Genomic DNA, 17,971 nt, shown 5'->3' on the forward strand with positions numbered 1-17,971 from the left:
AAAGTGTTTGGATTTGTAAAGTAGATCATTTGTTGAGCAGAGAAGCAGGCTGTCACCTCCTTTTCAAACCTAGTTCTGAACCTTTCACTAGGTCAGTTGTGAAAAACGCGTGTTGTACATTTGTCATCTGTCATGGTATTTCCTATCCACAGTAGTACCTTTAGAGACTGACTTTTTCTGTAGATTTTCTCAATTATCTGACTAAGATACAGGAATTGGCTAGTAGTGCTTAAATATCCATTTGTCCCTTTATCTCAAAGGAAAGGACAAGTTTTTTCCTAAAAAAAAAACAACACCTGATTAGCAACTGTGTTGATGTAAAGATTCATTGCTTAACTGAAACAAATAAATTTTATTCAGAACTGATAAATATGTGCATTGTATTCTGTAAAGTACAGGAATGATGCTATGTAATAAATGTCCTCACTGTTTGCATGTATTTCAATTACTAATATTTCAAGTGTTAAATTAAGCTAGCACTAAGGTAGAGAAAATAAAAATCCTCTGAAGAGGATGCATCCCTTTCATTTTCAGAGCTGAGCTTAGCACTCCATGAGTTTAGTATGTGAATGATTTTTTGACTGGGAGGGCAGCTCTGTTTGCTGCATTTACCTTGGAGAAGATTCATGGGTTCTCTGATAGTGGCAAATATCGTATAAGAAATTTCACTGTTTGTGTATTTGGGTAATGTTGGATTTAGGGGGAAAAAGCTTACTGGTCAAGACACTTTCTCTGTTTATTCCTTTCATAAAGGCACATACAAGTGATTAATTTGTTAAGAGAAACGGGAGCGCACCTTTCAAGCCAGGACTTGGAGAACATTGGAACAATACTCTGCAGGTAAAAGTTATATAAGGTGAGGTGGCCCTAAAACTGGGATGTGATAGAATGGGATAATTTTTCTGAAGAGGCTCTCAGAATGGAGAACAGTATGTAGACATCTTCCAAGAACCAGTTGGGTCCCTGGCACATGATGTGGCTGTTTCTGTGCTAGACTAATAATAAGGAAACAAGTAAAATGATGAAATTAAGAATCAGCTCTGTGTTGGAGCACCAATAACTCAAGAGGGCTCCAAAGTAGGAGGTATTGTGGGGCTACATGAACTTGGAAGCAAATACGCCCAGTTGTTTTGCAAGCACTTTCACTGAGGAAGTGTAAAAAGGAAGCTGTGCAAGGTGTGATTTAATAGCATCCCAAATGGAGAATAATGCTGCACATAGTGCAGCATTTTTATTTTCTTAAAATCCACTTTTCAGTAATGTGGGAATGGCTTCTACTCTATCATATAACATTATTCTTAAAATTAACTAAATAACAGAGACAAATATGTTTAATCCCAAAACTTCCCAACAACCTCTCACTGGCTATATATTTAATTTAAAAAGATATAATGCCCTGTTAAAGCTGGCTTTCCATACAGTTGCTTTTACTATATAAGATAATTTAATGATAGGAATATATATTATGAAAATAAATAGATGGTTGATTTTATTTTTTCCGGTACTGGTCCTGAATTACAAATTACTCTGAAAATAGTGTGAAGGTTTCATGTATTTCCTAAAATTACTTACACTTTTTAATTCATTTCTTCTTTTCTTCTTAAAAACAAACAAAAAACCCCCAACCCTGAGTACCAGCATTCATATCAGGACTTGGCATGAAGTTAAAATCTGCATTTCTCAGGGCACTGCAAATGATTGATAGAACAGAACTAAACTCTTGGTTTGTGTAGCTTCCATCTGCCAAGGTAGCTAGAGGAGTGGCTTAGGGAATGACATTCCTCTGCAAATAAACTGGCCCCTTTACTTAGCCGTGGTGCCACATGCACAACCAGTTTAGCTAGCTGACCTGGTAGTAATGTGTCCATAGAAGTCCTTTAAACAAAATGTGGTTCTAATGCAGTTTGCTACAGCATTGTAGGGAATATCATGCACCCTGCATCTGTATTGTGTGGTAGCCTGTTGTTCAAAGCTTCTAAACAGAAGGCAGGAATGCACGTGTACAGAGGCTGAACAAGGACTGTACTCAGGGTGAGAGGGAAGAGGCTCTCCCACCTTGGCACGGGTCAGGAGCCAGTGTCTTGGCTCTCTCCTGGCTGGCAGCTGAAGTAGTGGCTGTGGCCAGAGGCATGCCCACTGACAGATGTCACTGCTTGGCCTACACCAGGAGCACAGCCAGCCTGAGTCAGCGGTCAGGCTTTGAGATGGCACTGAAGTGTCTGTGGATAGCGGCTGCTCCTACAGTTAAAGGGCTTTCCTTCCTCTTCGTGTTTTTGAAGGCCTGGTAATATTTTGCACCAACGTGGACTTTTTCCACAGAGCATTATCCAGATGCTTAGAAGTTATTAAATCTGATGTACTGGTGTTTGTCCTCCTGACAAAATGTCTCAGATGCGTCTTCTGGATTATCCTCAGATGACCTTACTGATACACTCATTTTCCATGCTTATGCACACTTCTCTGTCATACCTCTTACCTCCTCGTTTTAAGCCTTCTCCTTGCAGGCACTTGCACCTTCATGGCAGTCAACATGGTCAAGCTGCTCACAGAACAAGTCCTTTAAGACATCTTCCCTCTGTTGCTACTTACCTATTCTGAAACAAACTGGTTTTCATAAAAGACCATAACCAGTAATCTGTGTGTTCTAATACTGTCTCCTTGGCTTCCTTCTGTTTAGACTTATAGTTTTAGAATAGAATAGTTCAGTTGGAAGATTTTGAAGATTAAATAAATGAGAGGGAAGGGAGTAACAACCAGAATTGAGAGTTGGCCAGTATTAGTGGGAACTCTTGTGTAGGAAATGGAGATGCACACCGGTGCAGCCACGATGATCTACTTATTAAATCTTTCATGGTTTCATTTGCCAGTTTCTTTTTTTAAGGAGAGATACTAGTTTGATTTTTAGAGTCACTTTGTTGGTGTTTGGTATCTGATTCATGACTTTGTTTTGAAATAAAAAAAGAGATCTCAGTGATAGTAATCTGTTAAAATTGTCAGAATCTCTTCTCATATTGCAGTATTCTTGTCATCTGTCTGCAAAACCAAACCATGATGAGATAAATTGGGGCACTCAGACTTACTCTGAAAGCTTATTGAGTTCTGGAGTTGGTAAACAGTTGCTTTGTGTTTGTTTTTAAAGAAAAAAAAGCTTGTATAGAATTGAGATACTCTGTTCAAGTCTGTACTTCACAAAATTAAGTAGGGCATAAAGCCAAACCAGGTTTCTCTTTGATATTCTTAGATTTCATAAAGTGATATACAAGGTTGCAGCCTTTCAAAATCAGCAACTTCTGAGAGGAACAGAGGGCCCGATACGCAGAGTTGACCCTCATCATAGGGAAGTGTGTAGTCTGCCTGGCGCCCGGATCAGGGATATCACCAGGGCACTCCCCAGCCTGGTGCACCCGACAGACTACTACCTGCTGCTGGTCTTCCAGACAGGTGAGGGGGAAGCTGCTTCCCGCAGTCTGAGGGGGATGAAGAAACACTACAGGGCCTTGGGGCGGATGGTGAAAGAGTCTGGGGCTCAAGTGATCTTCTCCTCACTCCTTCCATCTTCCACTGATGATGTGGGATGGAATGGGAAGATTCAGTTCATAAACGATTGGCTTCGAGACTGGTGCTACAGGCAGGGCTTTGGATTCTTTGGTAACAGCTGGTTTTATAGGGCACCAGTCTGGACAATGACAAGTGGGCAAGGTTTATCTCACAGAGGCAAAAGGATGCTGGGGCATGAATTAGCAGGGCTCATTTGGAGAGCTTTAAACTAGATTCAAAGGGGGATGGGGTTGTAGCTGGGCTTGCCCCAGTGGGGCAGCACTCCAGAATTGGTGAAGACTGGGAGGCCTCCTATAATCCTAGGGTGAAATCGGTGTGCTCAGCTCGCTCCCTGAAATGCCTGTACACCAATGCGCAACATGGGAAATAAGCAGGAGGAGTTGGAAACCTGTGTTAAGTCAGGAGACTATGATCTGGTGGCAATTACAGAGACATGGTGGGACAGCTCACATGACTGGAATATAGTCATGGAGGGCTATGTCCCTTTCAGGAAAGACAGGCCAGCCAGGAAGGGTGGTGGGGTTGCTCTTTATGTGCGGGAGCAGCTACAATGCACTGAGTTCTGTTCAGGGACAGATGACGAGCGAGTTGAGAGTCTGTGGGTGAGAAGGGGCAGGCTGGCAGGGGCGATACTGTTGTGGGTGTCTGTTACAGACCACCAGATCAGGGTGAGGAAGTTGATGAGGCCTTCTACAGGCAGCTGAGAGCAGCCTCACAGTCACAGGCTGTGGTCGTCGTGGGGGATTTTAACTTCCCTGTTGTTTGCTGGAAGGACCATTCAGCAACCCAGCCACAGTCCAGGAGGTTCCTACAGTGTATGGATGATAACTTCCTCATGCAAATGGTGGATGAGCCAACCAGGAGAGGAGCGCTGCTGGATCTCATCCTCACTAACAGGGAGGGTCTGGTTGAAGCAGTAAGGGTTGAGGGCTGCCTTGGTTGCAGCGACCACGAGATGGTGGAATTCAGGATCTTGTGTGGTAGGACCAGTAGAATAGCAAGTAGAATTGCAACCCTGGACTTTAGCAGGGCAAACTTTGGCCTTTTCAAGCAATTGCTAGGGGAAATCCCATGGGCAAGGCTGTTTGAAGGTAAAGGGGCCCAAGATAGTTGGTTGGCATTCAAGGATTGCTTTTTCCGAGCTCAAGATCGGAGCATCCCGACACGTAGGAAGTCAAGGAAGAGGGCCAGGAGACCTGCGTGGCTAAATAGGGAATTGCTGGGTATGCTCAAGTGGAAGAGGAGAGTTTACAGGTCATGGAAGGAGGGGTTGGCCACTTGGGAGGAATATAAGGCTGCTGCTAGAGGATGTAGGAAGGCAGCTAGGATGACTAAGGCCTCCTTAGAATTAAACCTGGCGAGAAGGGTCAAGGACAGCAAAAAGAGCTTTTTCAAATACATGGCAGATAAAACTAACACCAGAGGCAATGTAGGCCCACTGATGAACGGGATGAGTGCCCTGGTGACAGAAGATACAGAGATGGCAGAGTTACTGAATGCCTTCTTTGTCTCTGTCTACTCTGCTGCAGGCAGTCCTGAAGAGCCCTGTACCCCTGAGACCTTAGATGAAGTCAGGTCAACGGAGTGGTTTGCCTTAGTCTATGAGGAATGGGTTAGAGACCAGTTGAGCAATCTGGACATCCATAAATCCATGGGTCCAGATGGGATGCCCCCGCGGGTGCTGAGGGAACTGGCGGAAGTCATTGCTAAACCACTCTCCATCATCTTTGCCAAGTCTTGGGAAACAGGAGAGGTGCCTGAGGACTGGAGGAAAGCAAATGTCACTCCAGTCTTCAAAAAGGGCAAGGAGGAGGACCCGGGTAACTATAGACTGGTCAGCCTCACCTCCATCCCTGGGAAAGTGATGGAACACCTTATCCTTGGTGCCATCTTAAGGCATATCAAGGATAAGAGGGTTATGAGGGGCAGTCAACATGGCTTCACCAAGGGGAAATCATGCTTGACCAATCTCTTAGCCTTTTATGAGGAAATAACACGGTGGATGGATGATGGCAGAGTGGTGGATGTGGTCTACCTTGACTTCAGCAAAGCATTTGACACAGTCTCCCACAGCATCCTCACAGCTAAATTGAGGAAGTGTGGTCTGGATGATCAGGTAGTGAGGTGGACTGCGAACTGGCTGAAGGAGAGAAGCCAGAGAGTTGTAGTCTATGGGGCTGAGTCTAGTTGGAGGCCTGTAACTAGTGGAGTGCCTCAAGGGTCAGTACTGGGACCGGTATTATTTAATATATTCATCAACGATTTAGATGAGGGAATTGAGTGTACTATCAGCAAGTTTGCTGATGACACTAAGCTGGGAGCAGTGACTGACACGCCAGAAGGCTGTGCTGCCATCCAGCGAGACCTGGACAGGCTGGAGAGTTGGGCAGGGAATAACTTGATGAAATATAACAAGGGAAAGTGTAGAGTCCTGCATCTGGGCAGGAACAACCCCAGGTTCCAGTATAGGTTGGGAAACGACCTGTTAGAGAGCAGTGTAGGGGAGAGGGACCTGGGGGTCCTAGTGGACGACAGGATGACCATGAGCCAGCACTGTGCCCTTGTGGCCAAGAAGGCCAATGGCATCCTGGGGTGTATTAGAAGGGGGGTGGTTAGTCGGTCGAGAGAGGTCCTCCTTCCCCTCTACTCTGCCCTGGTGAGACCCCATCTGGAATATTGTGTCCAGTTCCTGGCCCCTCAGTTCAAGAAGGACAGGGAGCTGCTGGAGAGAGTCCAGCACAGGGCAACTAAGATGATTAAGGGAGTGGAGCATCTCCCTTATGAGGAAAGACTGAGGGAGCTGGGTCTCTATAGTTTGGAGAAGAGGAGACTGAGGGGTGACCTTATTAGTGTATATAAATACATAAAGGGGGAGTGTCACGAGGATGGAGCCAGGCTCTACTCAGTGGCAAACAATGATAGGACAAGGGGTAATGGGTACAAACTGGAGGTCCACTTAAGAGGTTCCACTTAAACTTGAGAAGAAACTTCTTCTCAGTGAGGATGACAGAACACTGGAACAGGCTGCCCAGGGAGGTTGTGGAGTCTCCTTCCCTGGAGACATTCAAAACCCGCCTGGACACATTCCTGTGTAACATTATCTAGGTGTTCCTGCTCCGGCAGGGGGATTGGACTAGATGATCTTTCGAGGTCCCTTCCAATCTCTAGCATACTGTGATACTGTGATACTGTAACTTTCAGAATAAGATGCTTCTTCAATTTAACATAAACTTGGGCAGTTAGGCTGGAGGAGGAAGGATAAATAAGCCTCTGGAGGAATTAGGACCAAGTTCTAATGCCTGCTATCTTTCAAAAAAGTCTGTTTTTCTTAACTGAGACATGGAGATACTAGCTAAGAGCAACAAGCTCAAGTGTGTTCAGGATGGAACAAACCATGCCTTGTGCTGGACTTTTAACTTGCCTTTTTAGGATTTTTATTATAAAAGGGGGGAGGGAATTATTTTCTCTTCTGTCACGGTGATGATACACCCCTCCCCTCTCCAAAGAAAGTATTTCCTAATTGCTGTATATAGACACTGAAAAAGGAGAATCGCTGAAAAATCAGAGCTTTGTGTCCTTGGGAAAGATGAAATCCTAGTACCTGAGGAGGCAGGAGGGGAACCCCAAGGTGTCATTTCACTGTACTCAGTACTGTGCTGAAACTGTGAAGTGGGAACATAATAATTTTTCCTAAATGCAAGAGTATTGATAGGCAGCATCCCTGCTAATTATCTGCTGTGAAAGCTATCAGAGTTCAGTAAAATGTGAGAGGTAGTTCTTTGTCAACAAAGCGGGTTTTAAACATCCTGATAAGTGAATATTGAAGTTATTTTTATTCCATTTCATGATATAAAAATGATGGACTTGCTGCTTAGAGGATGCACTTGTAGTTGGAATTGCTGGCATAAATATCTGGAAAAAATACATATAGCGTATGTTGAGAAGTCCTGTGTATATAGTTGATGATATGAAGCACACTTACAATGTGTAAAGGAAATACAGATGTGTATGGCTTGACTACGGAGATCTGAAATTGGAGAAAATCTTTTGTGGTGTTCTTGATTATAATCAATTTAGTGAATGGTAGGAATCTTTTCTTCAGAGTGCTGTCTGAATTTTCTAGCAAGCTACATCGCTTTTTTGTTCTCTGGGTCACAGTCCCCATAGAATACATTTCTCACTTGATCACTAAATGACTGCTGCAAAATTGAAGATAGTTCTGTGTATCTGGATTGCTCTAATGTCACAGGAGAACACTTCACAGTTTTGACCTCTGGCAATGTGGGTTAAATTGCCTTTTGTGAGCGGGAGCTATTAGGCAGTTAATTTTCAGTAAGTGCAGTAGTTGTTTTGTTGCTTACAGTGATCCTGGCTGAACTGTCCGGCTGTGTAGGTTGGTAATATTTCTAAATGTGCTGGTCTTCGCCCAGTGGTTTCTGCTTTGACCTGGCTAAACAATGAGTTTCTCTTTGGCACACAGTGCTTTCCTGTCCAGTGCTGGAGATGGTTGTAATTGTCATGTGGTAGGTAGGCTTTTTGTTTGTTTGTACCTTAATTCTGGGACCTTCCAGTGTTAACATCAAGAGACTCATCATTATATTTAAAGATAATTCTTGTGCTCCAGAAGTGGCTGCTAAGCAATTTCTTTGCTTTACTAATGCTTGCACTTTTTAGTAATGGTTATTTTTTCCGGCAGCTTCTTTAAGGACTTCCCACTGAGCTTTCTGTTAGACTTCCTTTGCCTGCTTCTGTTTCCTTATTCTTTATAGGGGCCTTTTTTTGTGATGGCAATTTTCGTTAAGGATTTATTGATCCTTTTCTTCATGATGTCAGACTGAAGCACTGTTAAATCTTCTAGCACCCCACTGCCACTTCCCTGTTCCCCAGAGACCGCCAGCTGTAGGTCTGCCCTTCCTCAGGGTTGGGGGGATTGCATGGAGGAACACAGAGACTGTTTGCTTTCCCCTTCCATGCCCAGCCTCTGGGACTGCTGCAAAGAAAAGCTTCTGACTTCCTCTTCAGACTGCTGCAATTAGAGGCTTGCACTCACCTGAAAACATTTTTTCAGGTACTTAAGAGATTTAATCAACAACAGAAGTGATTTCAGCCTAGCAGAGAAGTGAATGTTGCAGCCCTGCTTTCACGGTTTCCTTCAAAAGCTTAGCTGACTGTCTGCCCCTTGCAGCTTCCAGTCTTCTCCACTCTCTACCAGGTCTGCCTGGCTTGGTTGTCATACCCAGGAGTTTGTCACCATCCTCCATCCCTTCTGCCAGCAGTATGCCTTCCCCCCAGAGTGAGCACTGTTTAAGGCAGCAAACTCTGAACTTTGTAAGGTTTGGGGAGTGATCCCCCTCTCTTAATGAGATTCAACCTCACTTGATTATGGTTCTGCTGACACAATCTGCAAGCGTAAAGCAAGTTCAGGTCTGCAGCCTGACAGATGTTGGTGTCTTGAGAAAACTGAATGTACTCCTCCCTGTCTTGCTGTCGGTTCAGCCTGTCTACGGGCTTGGTACAGACCATCATGCCTTTGCATATGCACAGGCTGTTAGCAGTTCTTTTACCAAATAAAAGTTCAAAATGAACCTTAAATATTATGGATAAGACTACCAGATGTGTGAAGAAACAATCTGGTGTACATTATGTGATTAATTTTGATCTTTTACATTACTTGTTACACATGGCAGATAGAGGTCATCTTTAAAACGCTATTTTTTTTTTTTGCTTGCTGCTTATTTAAATGTTACAAATTATCCTGTAAATCTCAAAAAATGTTACTGTGTTACTGTCCGAATGAGATCACATAAATGTGCTGTCCTAACTTCTGATAGCAAACATAATTAGGCAAGCTTGTGAAGGGGGTTTCTGGTGGTTTTATATAAGGCATGCTAATTGCTAGCACATCTGCTTGTGCTCTCACTTAGCTGCATCTTGATTTACCCACTGCCCTCCCCCCAACTCATTTCATGAGATAAATATTGTGTTGTGAAATATGAAACTACATGACTTTTTTTTCCCCTTTGGTCATAGTCACACCCACTATGTGAAACCAGCCTGTTGTAAGTACTTATAGCACAGCCCTATTAATTTAAGGAACTGATTCATCATGCTGTGTTGCTTGCTCAGCTATTCAAAGCTGTTGTAATAGTGTTCCTTTGCTTACCTCTCTACCTTGGCAGCCATGTTGAGCCTGTTCTGGGTCATCTTTTGCCCGCTGAGCTAAGTGACAGGATGCAGGAGCACTTCGAAATACTTAGAACCGGTATTAATTATTCTTTTTCCAGCCTTACAGCTAAAGGCGATGTGGATGGGCTGTATGCATGGTACCTAGCTGGTGCAGACCTGAAGCAAACTGGTTATGATGGCAGGAATCCCCTACAAGTAGTAAGTGTGCATACGTCTGTACCTCTGTATGGTGTGCTAGCTATGTGAGTAATAATGCACTCTGTCGGGTAATAGTAGCTTGGGAAAAGTAAATACTGCTTTGTGGAGTATAGAGCAGATTAGAGTTTGTTACAAACTCAAATCTGATGCTGTTCTGAAGTAATAAATTGTTGGAGCCATAATTTTCTCATCTATATCAGAGGAATTAAAATTTAAATTTGATTTTAATTATTTTGTGGTAACATATTCTTACTTCCCACAGGTAAGTATTTGCATGTCCTGGTGCACAGGATGGCAGGATTTATTCATGTTTCTACTTACAGGCAGAGTCTACAGGGCATAAGGAGGTTCTTGACTTCTTAAGACAAAAACAGTAAAGAAGGTAAGATCTTGTTTTCAAATGCACAGATCAGCATATACATGTATGAAGTGGGATTTTGTATTTAAGCCCTAGTTCACCCTGGGGCATCTGGTTCAGCTGCTGTTCCTGCCTTAGTTTCTGATACATCTCTGATTACTTTAATCTGTCTTTGTAGAGTTGGGCTAATGTTTATTCTTTTTTCTGCCTAAGCCTGGAAGTGCTCTTTTGTGGTGCATTCCACAAAACTTGGTTCGGAATGTAAAAGCTACCAAAATAAAACTACTAAGGGCAGCAGTCTTGTTCCACTGGCCTGTTGACTTGCCTGCATTAGAGAGGAAGTGCCTTTTACTGGACAGTTTGCCACGCCTGGTTTTCAGGGTGCTGTGCCCCCAGCACAGGAGCAGCCCCTTCTCCGGTAGACCTGTGATCATGAGATTTGGTGATCATGGCCATTTGGCTGCACAGCTTCCCGCTCAGGAATTGCGACTCTGGTATCTACAGCATTTCCACTAGTGCTCTCCTTCTAGCTCCTAATTTAGTGCCATACACCAGCCCATCTTCTAGCTTGATGTCACAGAATCATAGAATCGTTAGGGTTGGAAAGGACCTTAAGATCATCTAGTTCCAACCCCCCTGCCCTGGGCAGGGACACCTCACACTAAACCATATCACCCAAGGCCTCGTCCAACCTGGTCTTGAACACTGCCAAGGATGGAGCATTCACAACCTCCCTGGGCAACCCATTCCAGTGCCTCACCACCCTAACAGGAAAGAACATCTTCCTTATATTCAATCTAAACTTCCCCTGTTTAAGTTTTAACCCGTTACCCCTTGTCCTATCACTACAGTCCCTAATGAAGAGTCCCTCCCCAGCATCCCTATATATCATGTCGTCAACCATCATGAGAAATGTGGGGCAGATTCTTAACAGACAGAAGGTAGTTGTGCTACATGCATAGACTGCTGAAGTCTCTCTTTCAGTGGAGAGCTCTGCCGCCTCCTCCACTCCTGGCACAGAACAGGGCAGTGCTATGCCCTCTCTCTTACCCAGACCCTAGGTGTAGCTGCCTGGTTGTCTCTGACACAGACTTGCAGCATGACTCTTTTGTGCAGCTAACGTACAAGGTGTGCTTCCCTAGCTGTGTGCATGGGAGGTGGGTGTGAGCCTCGTGTTCAAAGCATCAGAGCTGACAAGTCTCTCTATAGGAAACTTGTCCGGGCATTTGACCTTCTCCAGTGCTGTGCTGTGCTGTTCTGTTACCGGAGACATGTAAAACACTTGCCTTTCGTTTCTCAGAACTCCTTTCTGATGCAATGCATTGTTGATTTAGGTATTTTTTCCCCAAATATTGGCAAGTCTAATCCCAATTTAAATACTGGGAGGAGATGATCTCCTTTAGTTAATAAAACTAACATTAAAATTAGTTAAGGTTTTTGCTGCATTCATATCTACCTTGCCACATGTCAAATGTGAATGTTAAACCCTCGACTTCTTCATGGATCATCTTTTAATTCTTGTGGACTGAGCCACCAGTAGTTTAGGGAGTCTGAAGGAAGTCTTCAGTACTGTGTGAGAACTTGCTTGGCAAGCTACATGGTAATCTCTTCTTGGGAAGGTTTTGGATACTGCCTAGTTCTAAACATCCATTTTCTCTTTCTCCAGAGGCTTTAGAAGATGGTCACCCTCTTCAGAAATACCAGCTTTGGACATTAATGCTGTTAAATGGTTATGGGAGGAAAACAGGAAAGGAACAGTGGAAGCTGTGCTTCAAGCACACAGGAAAACTATAGAGCTTAGAAATAGCCTTTATTTAGGGTCACATTAAGTTCTTACTGATTTTCTAAAAATTATTTGCTGCTTTATCTTTTAATCACTTTTCCTGAAAAGAAATGTTTTTAAAACAAGTGAGCCTGGGTATTGCGTTTATGTACAAGTTCTGGTTTTAAAGAGGCCTTTTGAATCTTCTTATGTTAAATCAGTGAGGACAGTATTGCATGCTCAGCAAACAGAAATGCTGTGGTAAACACATACAAATTAAAAACAGTGGATCGTGCATTTCTGGATTTCAGCTAATAAAATCTCTGAGGAACAATGTTGGTTTCACTTTGTTTTTTGCAATGGCTTGTATCACTTCAGTTGCAATTACAGCAATTGTGAGTGTCAGTGCAAACAATTGAATCAGTCATGGGCATCTGCCTGCAGTTGTGTACTAATCTTCACCAATGTGTCACTATAAAACCTCACTTAAAATGAGTAGGAGGCAGATGCCATAAAGCATGTTTGTGGGACCATCTAAGTGAATTGATTGTTTTGTTTCTAATAGCATCTTTCCCACATCCTGACTGGAATATAATCAAGATTGCTACATGCTGGACACATAATTCTTTGGACTGTAAATGTGATCTCAGTATTAACAGACCCCAAATTTAAAGTCCTAACACTTTCAGACCAAAGGAAAAAAACAATACATGTCTTTACAGCTGAGTCCACCCTACAATATGTAAACATAGAGAATACTTCAGGCAAATGCATATATTGGAGATGGCAACTTTTTCGTTTCACATACAGCTGCTACAATAATCTATGTGGATTTTCTATCTGCTTCATCTGAAGGGAATCTTTGAAGTGCAGATAGTTTTTTCTTTTTCCTCTTTATACTCTTCAAGCTTCCCACAGCTATTCTTGTCATGGAGAAAAGCTGCATGGAGTACTTGCTGAGCCTGCCAGTATTAAAAGATTGCCAGGGTATGTTGCATTTTAGATCCCCAAAAAACAAGGTACTATGCTTGTAGTCTGAGGAGACACTGTATATGCTCTATTTAAACACAAAACAATACTATAAAACTGCCTGATATTTTTTGATGTGAAGAGTAGTGTAACTCTTCACTACGGGCACAAAAATTACTATACTGTCTCATTTTTAAATAATTGATGTTACATAGCAATAAACATGCTTTAGATAGAATAAAATGAATACGGTATTAAGTAAATGAGATCTAACATCAAAAATCAGGCTTCAAATTCTCCACCTTTTTTGTGTCTTGCCTATAAATACATAAAGGTGATGTAGGTAACAAAGTAGTGTTTGTGAAAACTTTGATGATCAGAAAAAACAGGCCCAGACTCTTCTTCATATGGAATTTAGATATACTGTCTTAACTCTTCCCTAGGCAGTAGTATAAAAGTTAATACACTGAACTAATAAATCCCTTAATAAACTTCTCTGCAAGTGACTTTCTTGGGATTGCAATATTTTCTTCTTTTTTAATGATTCTCAAATGCAATCGCTTGTCCATTCTTTATTTCTGTACCAGAATGACTGACTGCAACATATGCAGAAGCATCAATATTTTCCTTATACTTTTCAATAAAGGCTCATCTGATCTACAGAAAATTTTCTAACAATAATGTTCTTACGTTTCTAAGATACGACATCTGTCTAAAGTACAAAACATACTTCCTTTTTGTTTTGACCAGAGAATGATATTCTAGTGTGAATTACTGAAATATAGGTCTCAACAGTAAAACTGAAGGAGAAAGAAGAAAACAGGCAACCATTTTCTTCCTGCATATGAGCCAGGTAAAGACAGGAAGGATAACATTTAGAACCGTGATCCATAAAAGCCGACTTCTAGCTAGAAGCTCATAAAGCTAAAATGAACTGGTGTGGGTCATGTTTAAAGTGAGGCTAAAGCAATATTAGCTTCTTTCTGACAAACCTTTGCAGAAATGTATATCTTTTTCATATGTTACCTTGCATAATTTAGTGTTCCTGCAACTTTCTAGAAAATTTGCAATTTGCTTATAAATAGACCAGTATCAAACAAATGTTTTTAATAGAAAATGCACGAATGCAAATTCAACATTTATCTGAGAAGGAACTGGACTTCTTTTATAAATATCAAAATTCCATTCAAGAACTGTTAGCAGTCTCCAAGTGTTAAGAGAAATTGTGTATAGGGTGCTGTGATTTAAAAAGTGACAAGAATCACCCAGTTGAGGCCAGAAACTTCAGCTCTTGATTCAGTGCTGGGGACAAATGTCAATAATGTTTTTGAGATCTTCTGTTTGTCTTGTTTGTCCATTACACCCTTTGCTCCATGCAGTGGATTTAATAATCATAATTATACTGTTGATGATAACTTCCAGTCTTATGATGAATCTATTTGTGTGTAGTAATCCTTAATCTTTACATAGTTATTGGTCAAAACAAAATATTAGTAAGGAATTAAAATTGTACCTGTGTTTTTCTACCTATTTGTTTTAGTTACTGTAGGCAGCTGAGTGTCTTTCATTAAAGTATGCTAGATATTCCAGGGGCATCTTAATTTTTTTCAAACATTCTGATTTTTCTCCTTCAGATTATTCCTGAAAAGATGAAATACACTCTTCTTTTTATCCAGCAATCTTCTGCTCAGTAAAGGCTTGCAGGTTAAGGAGCCATACAGAGACATTACTGTTGCTGGGACTAGCTGTGGGTGCATTTCGTAACGTCTGTAACAGCTTTAACTCCAATCACCCATAATGTCCATGTACCCTTTCATAGCTAGATCCAATTATAGTTTGTTACGTCTAGCACACACTTGCAAGGATCATCTGCAGCTCTGTGCTTGGTATTTTATATGCAGTACACACTGGTATAGCATGGTAAAAGCTGGATAAAGTGAGTTTTGTATTTTTTTGGTGCAGAAAGGTTTGTGATATTTTTTAGTATCAGTTTTATTAGAACATAAAGATGACATTTCAGTTTCTGTTAGGGAACAATAGAAGCTCCCTTTTTTTTCCAGCCTCAGTCTAGTAATGCAAATGTTCCGGCTGTAGCCTTCCTTGTCCTGCAAAATCCCCATCATGTGAAATGCCATGCCAGGAGAGTGCACAAGCTCCTGAGAGCCTGCTTAGTGTGTCAGTGTCAGAGAGGCTGCTGCAGATCCGTGACCATCCTGTTCCATGCAATTTCAGCAGTGACGACAGAACAGCATAAAGGCAAAATCAGTAATATGAGATTCATAGCTGCTGTGCAAATATTGGATTTGTTTCCAGTGTTGAATCTTTAAAGTTGCAGTGATGTTCTGGGAATAAATGCTGGTTCTGGAGCCTCTGCTGCCTCTCCATGGAGGAGATGCTATGAATGCCTACTGTGAAAATCAAACATTACATCAGTTCTACAGCTTTCTTCACTGGAAAGACAACACCCAGCTTCCACTTTGTTTCTTTTTTCCTAATGATCCAGCTAATACTGCCAAGGGATAGGGACTTGGCCTATGTCAGCACTTCTCCAACACTGCAGAAAGCAGAGATTTCCCCAATTAAACGTGTCCAAGTTCCTGTCTGAGTTGAGTTACAGCTTTTCTTTCCTGAATGCACTCACTTTCTTTTTTACTGATGTCTGAAAACATTTAAGTTTCTATTCAGAGATTCTCTTACAAAACTTTTGTGATGGAAGGGCACTCTTTATTATTTGAAAAATCAGCATGTGCTTGCTTCCTTACTGTATGCCGTCTTGGTAGACTGTTAACATCTGTCAGGGCTGGCTGACCCACTGATATATTGACTGTGTATGATCAGTACTTGCTGAATTAAATCAGTTGTTCAGCAAGGTTTCAGTATCTGCTCATCCTTCTTAAATTGCTAATAACTTCAGTTCTGCTAGATCTTAACTCAGAATTACTATATTACAGTATATATTAGTTGTCTCATGCAAAGATTTTGGTGTTCAGTAATGAGTGATAATGTAATCTCTCATCTGGAACTAAACCCCTCCTTGAATCAAAAGTTTCTTTCTTTGCAGTCTTCTGAATGGTGTGATATACTGGGCTTCTTCCAAAAAAGATTGTGATCTAGTTGGAAGATTCCTCCATTTTTAAGATGGGTTCAAGTAATGAAATGACTAAGGAGGGAAGTGTATCCCTTGTATGTAGAAGACAAAGCACACCCATATTTCACTTATACACAATATATAATGGACCATTAACATGATCGAATTCAACCATAGGTGTAATCCCCCTCTCCAGGTGCCTGTGCTGATCGCTGCACAAGACCACCCACAGCACTGTAGGAAATAAAATGCTTTTAGTTTCCAGCATCACAATTTGTTAGATCACCAAGGGAAACCTGAAGTAATTGTATGATGGGTGAAAACAGGAAATTCTAAAAAACCGATCAAATGTGCTCAGGATATGTCTTCACAAGTATTGCTGATACATTTGTGTTTCCCAAGTGGACCTTATCAGCAGTATAATCATCTTCTAGACTTGTAAGACTAGTCTTTCCATGATTCATAGAGTCATAGAATAGTTAGGGTTGGAAAGGACCTTAAGATCATCTAGTTCCAACCCCCCTGCCATAGGCAGGGACTCCTCCCACTAAACCATGTCACCCAAGGCTCTGTCCAACCTGGCCTTGAACACCACCAGGGATGGAGCATTCACAACTTCCCTGGGCAACCCATTCCAGTGCTTCGACACCCTCACAGTAAAGAACTTCTTCCTTATATCCAATCTAAACTTCCCCTGTTTAACAGTGCTTTATGACACTGTGGTACTTGACTGCATGGTTATAAAAATACTTTCATTTTAGTGACTCTTAGAAAAGCTACTAATATAGAAAGCTTGTAATATATGTAAGATACTTCACTAAACCGTATAAATGAATCTGTGGGACTCAAATATTGCCATCTTAGATAGTTCATGAGTCAGAATAAAATCTGGTACCACCAGATTTATTATTTGTGCAAAGTGTCTACCTGAAAATTACTTTAGAAACTTCATTATACATACATACATTTGTTTACCTGTGATCAGCTGAATGGGAAGAGGCAGGAGCCTGCATCTCAGAAGTGTAGCTGAGACAAGTATCATGAATCATAGCATCAAAATATGTCAAGCCTAAACCACACAAAATAGTACTACTTAATGTAGCTCCATTTGGAAGAGTTGATACAAATCTCATGGTCAAAGGATCTGGGCCTTGATGTCTAAATCTATGTTGACGTTTGACCAAAATTGCTACTGACAGGAGCCAATAAGGATACGAGTAACAGGAGGATATAACATATGGGGACCATGACTCCCTGATGACTGCATTGGCAGGGAAGAGGCAGCACCCCTTTCCCCCTCACCAGCCCTGCTAAGGCATGCCTGTTTGGGCATGCTTAGGTGGTGCATATCTTGTGCACTCCCACCAGAGTTTTGAGCTCCACACTAGTACCTCCCTCCTGTTCCAGGATGCTGCACGCCTTGAGGGAGACATCAGCCAAATCCATGGGAAGGTGCCAACCAACATCCTGGAGCTTCGCTCTGCAGGCACAGGCACTCCATGCACAGGCACTGCCAGGCTTCAGCAGCATGCGACCTGATGTATGGCTTGTTGCACAACAAGCCAGGAAGAGGCTGAGATCATTCTCTGTCTTGCAGTTGCAATAAATATCACAGAAGTAAATAATCACTCTCTCAAGTCAAAATGTTCCTTCACATGTTCTCAGCTTCAAAATGCGACCAGAAGAACAGTGGCCAGGGGAGATGTCACCTGGCCAGAACTGCCTGTTAAGTAGTGTGTGCAGCATTTCCAAGTACAGCTAAGCTCCATTAATTACATGTTTATGTGCACAATAAATGTGTTTCTTCTCTAGTGCCACTGTCATAGATCCTATTAGGCTCTTGTGCTTGGTG

General features: G+C 42.0%; 1 protein-coding gene across 2 annotated transcripts in view; it reads left to right on the forward strand.

Moving 5' to 3' along the window:
* ASPG (asparaginase) overlaps window positions 1-12,396 on the forward strand; it is a 49,539-nt gene extending 37,143 nt beyond the window's left edge. The window contains exons 13-16 of one of the 2 annotated variants that reach the window (XM_061464122.1): window positions 754-840; window positions 9,843-9,942; window positions 10,266-10,324; window positions 11,967-12,396. In XM_061464122.1, the coding sequence (XP_061320106.1) occupies window positions 754-840; window positions 9,843-9,942; window positions 10,266-10,319 (241 nt within the window). In that variant the 3' untranslated portion in view covers window positions 10,320-10,324; window positions 11,967-12,396. The remainder of the gene's footprint in view (window positions 1-753; window positions 841-9,842; window positions 9,943-10,265; window positions 10,325-11,966) is intronic. The other variant, XM_061464123.1, reaches the window with a different exon arrangement.
* The last annotated feature ends 5,575 nt before the right edge of the window (window positions 12,397-17,971 follow it).

Source organism: Pezoporus flaviventris, unplaced genomic scaffold, assembly GCF_033815535.1.
Source record: "Pezoporus flaviventris isolate CSIRO_AGI_PZ_B2104156 unplaced genomic scaffold, CSIRO_AGI_Pfla_v1 ptg000036l, whole genome shotgun sequence".
Classification (NCBI taxonomy): domain Eukaryota; kingdom Metazoa; phylum Chordata; class Aves; order Psittaciformes; family Psittacidae; genus Pezoporus; species Pezoporus flaviventris.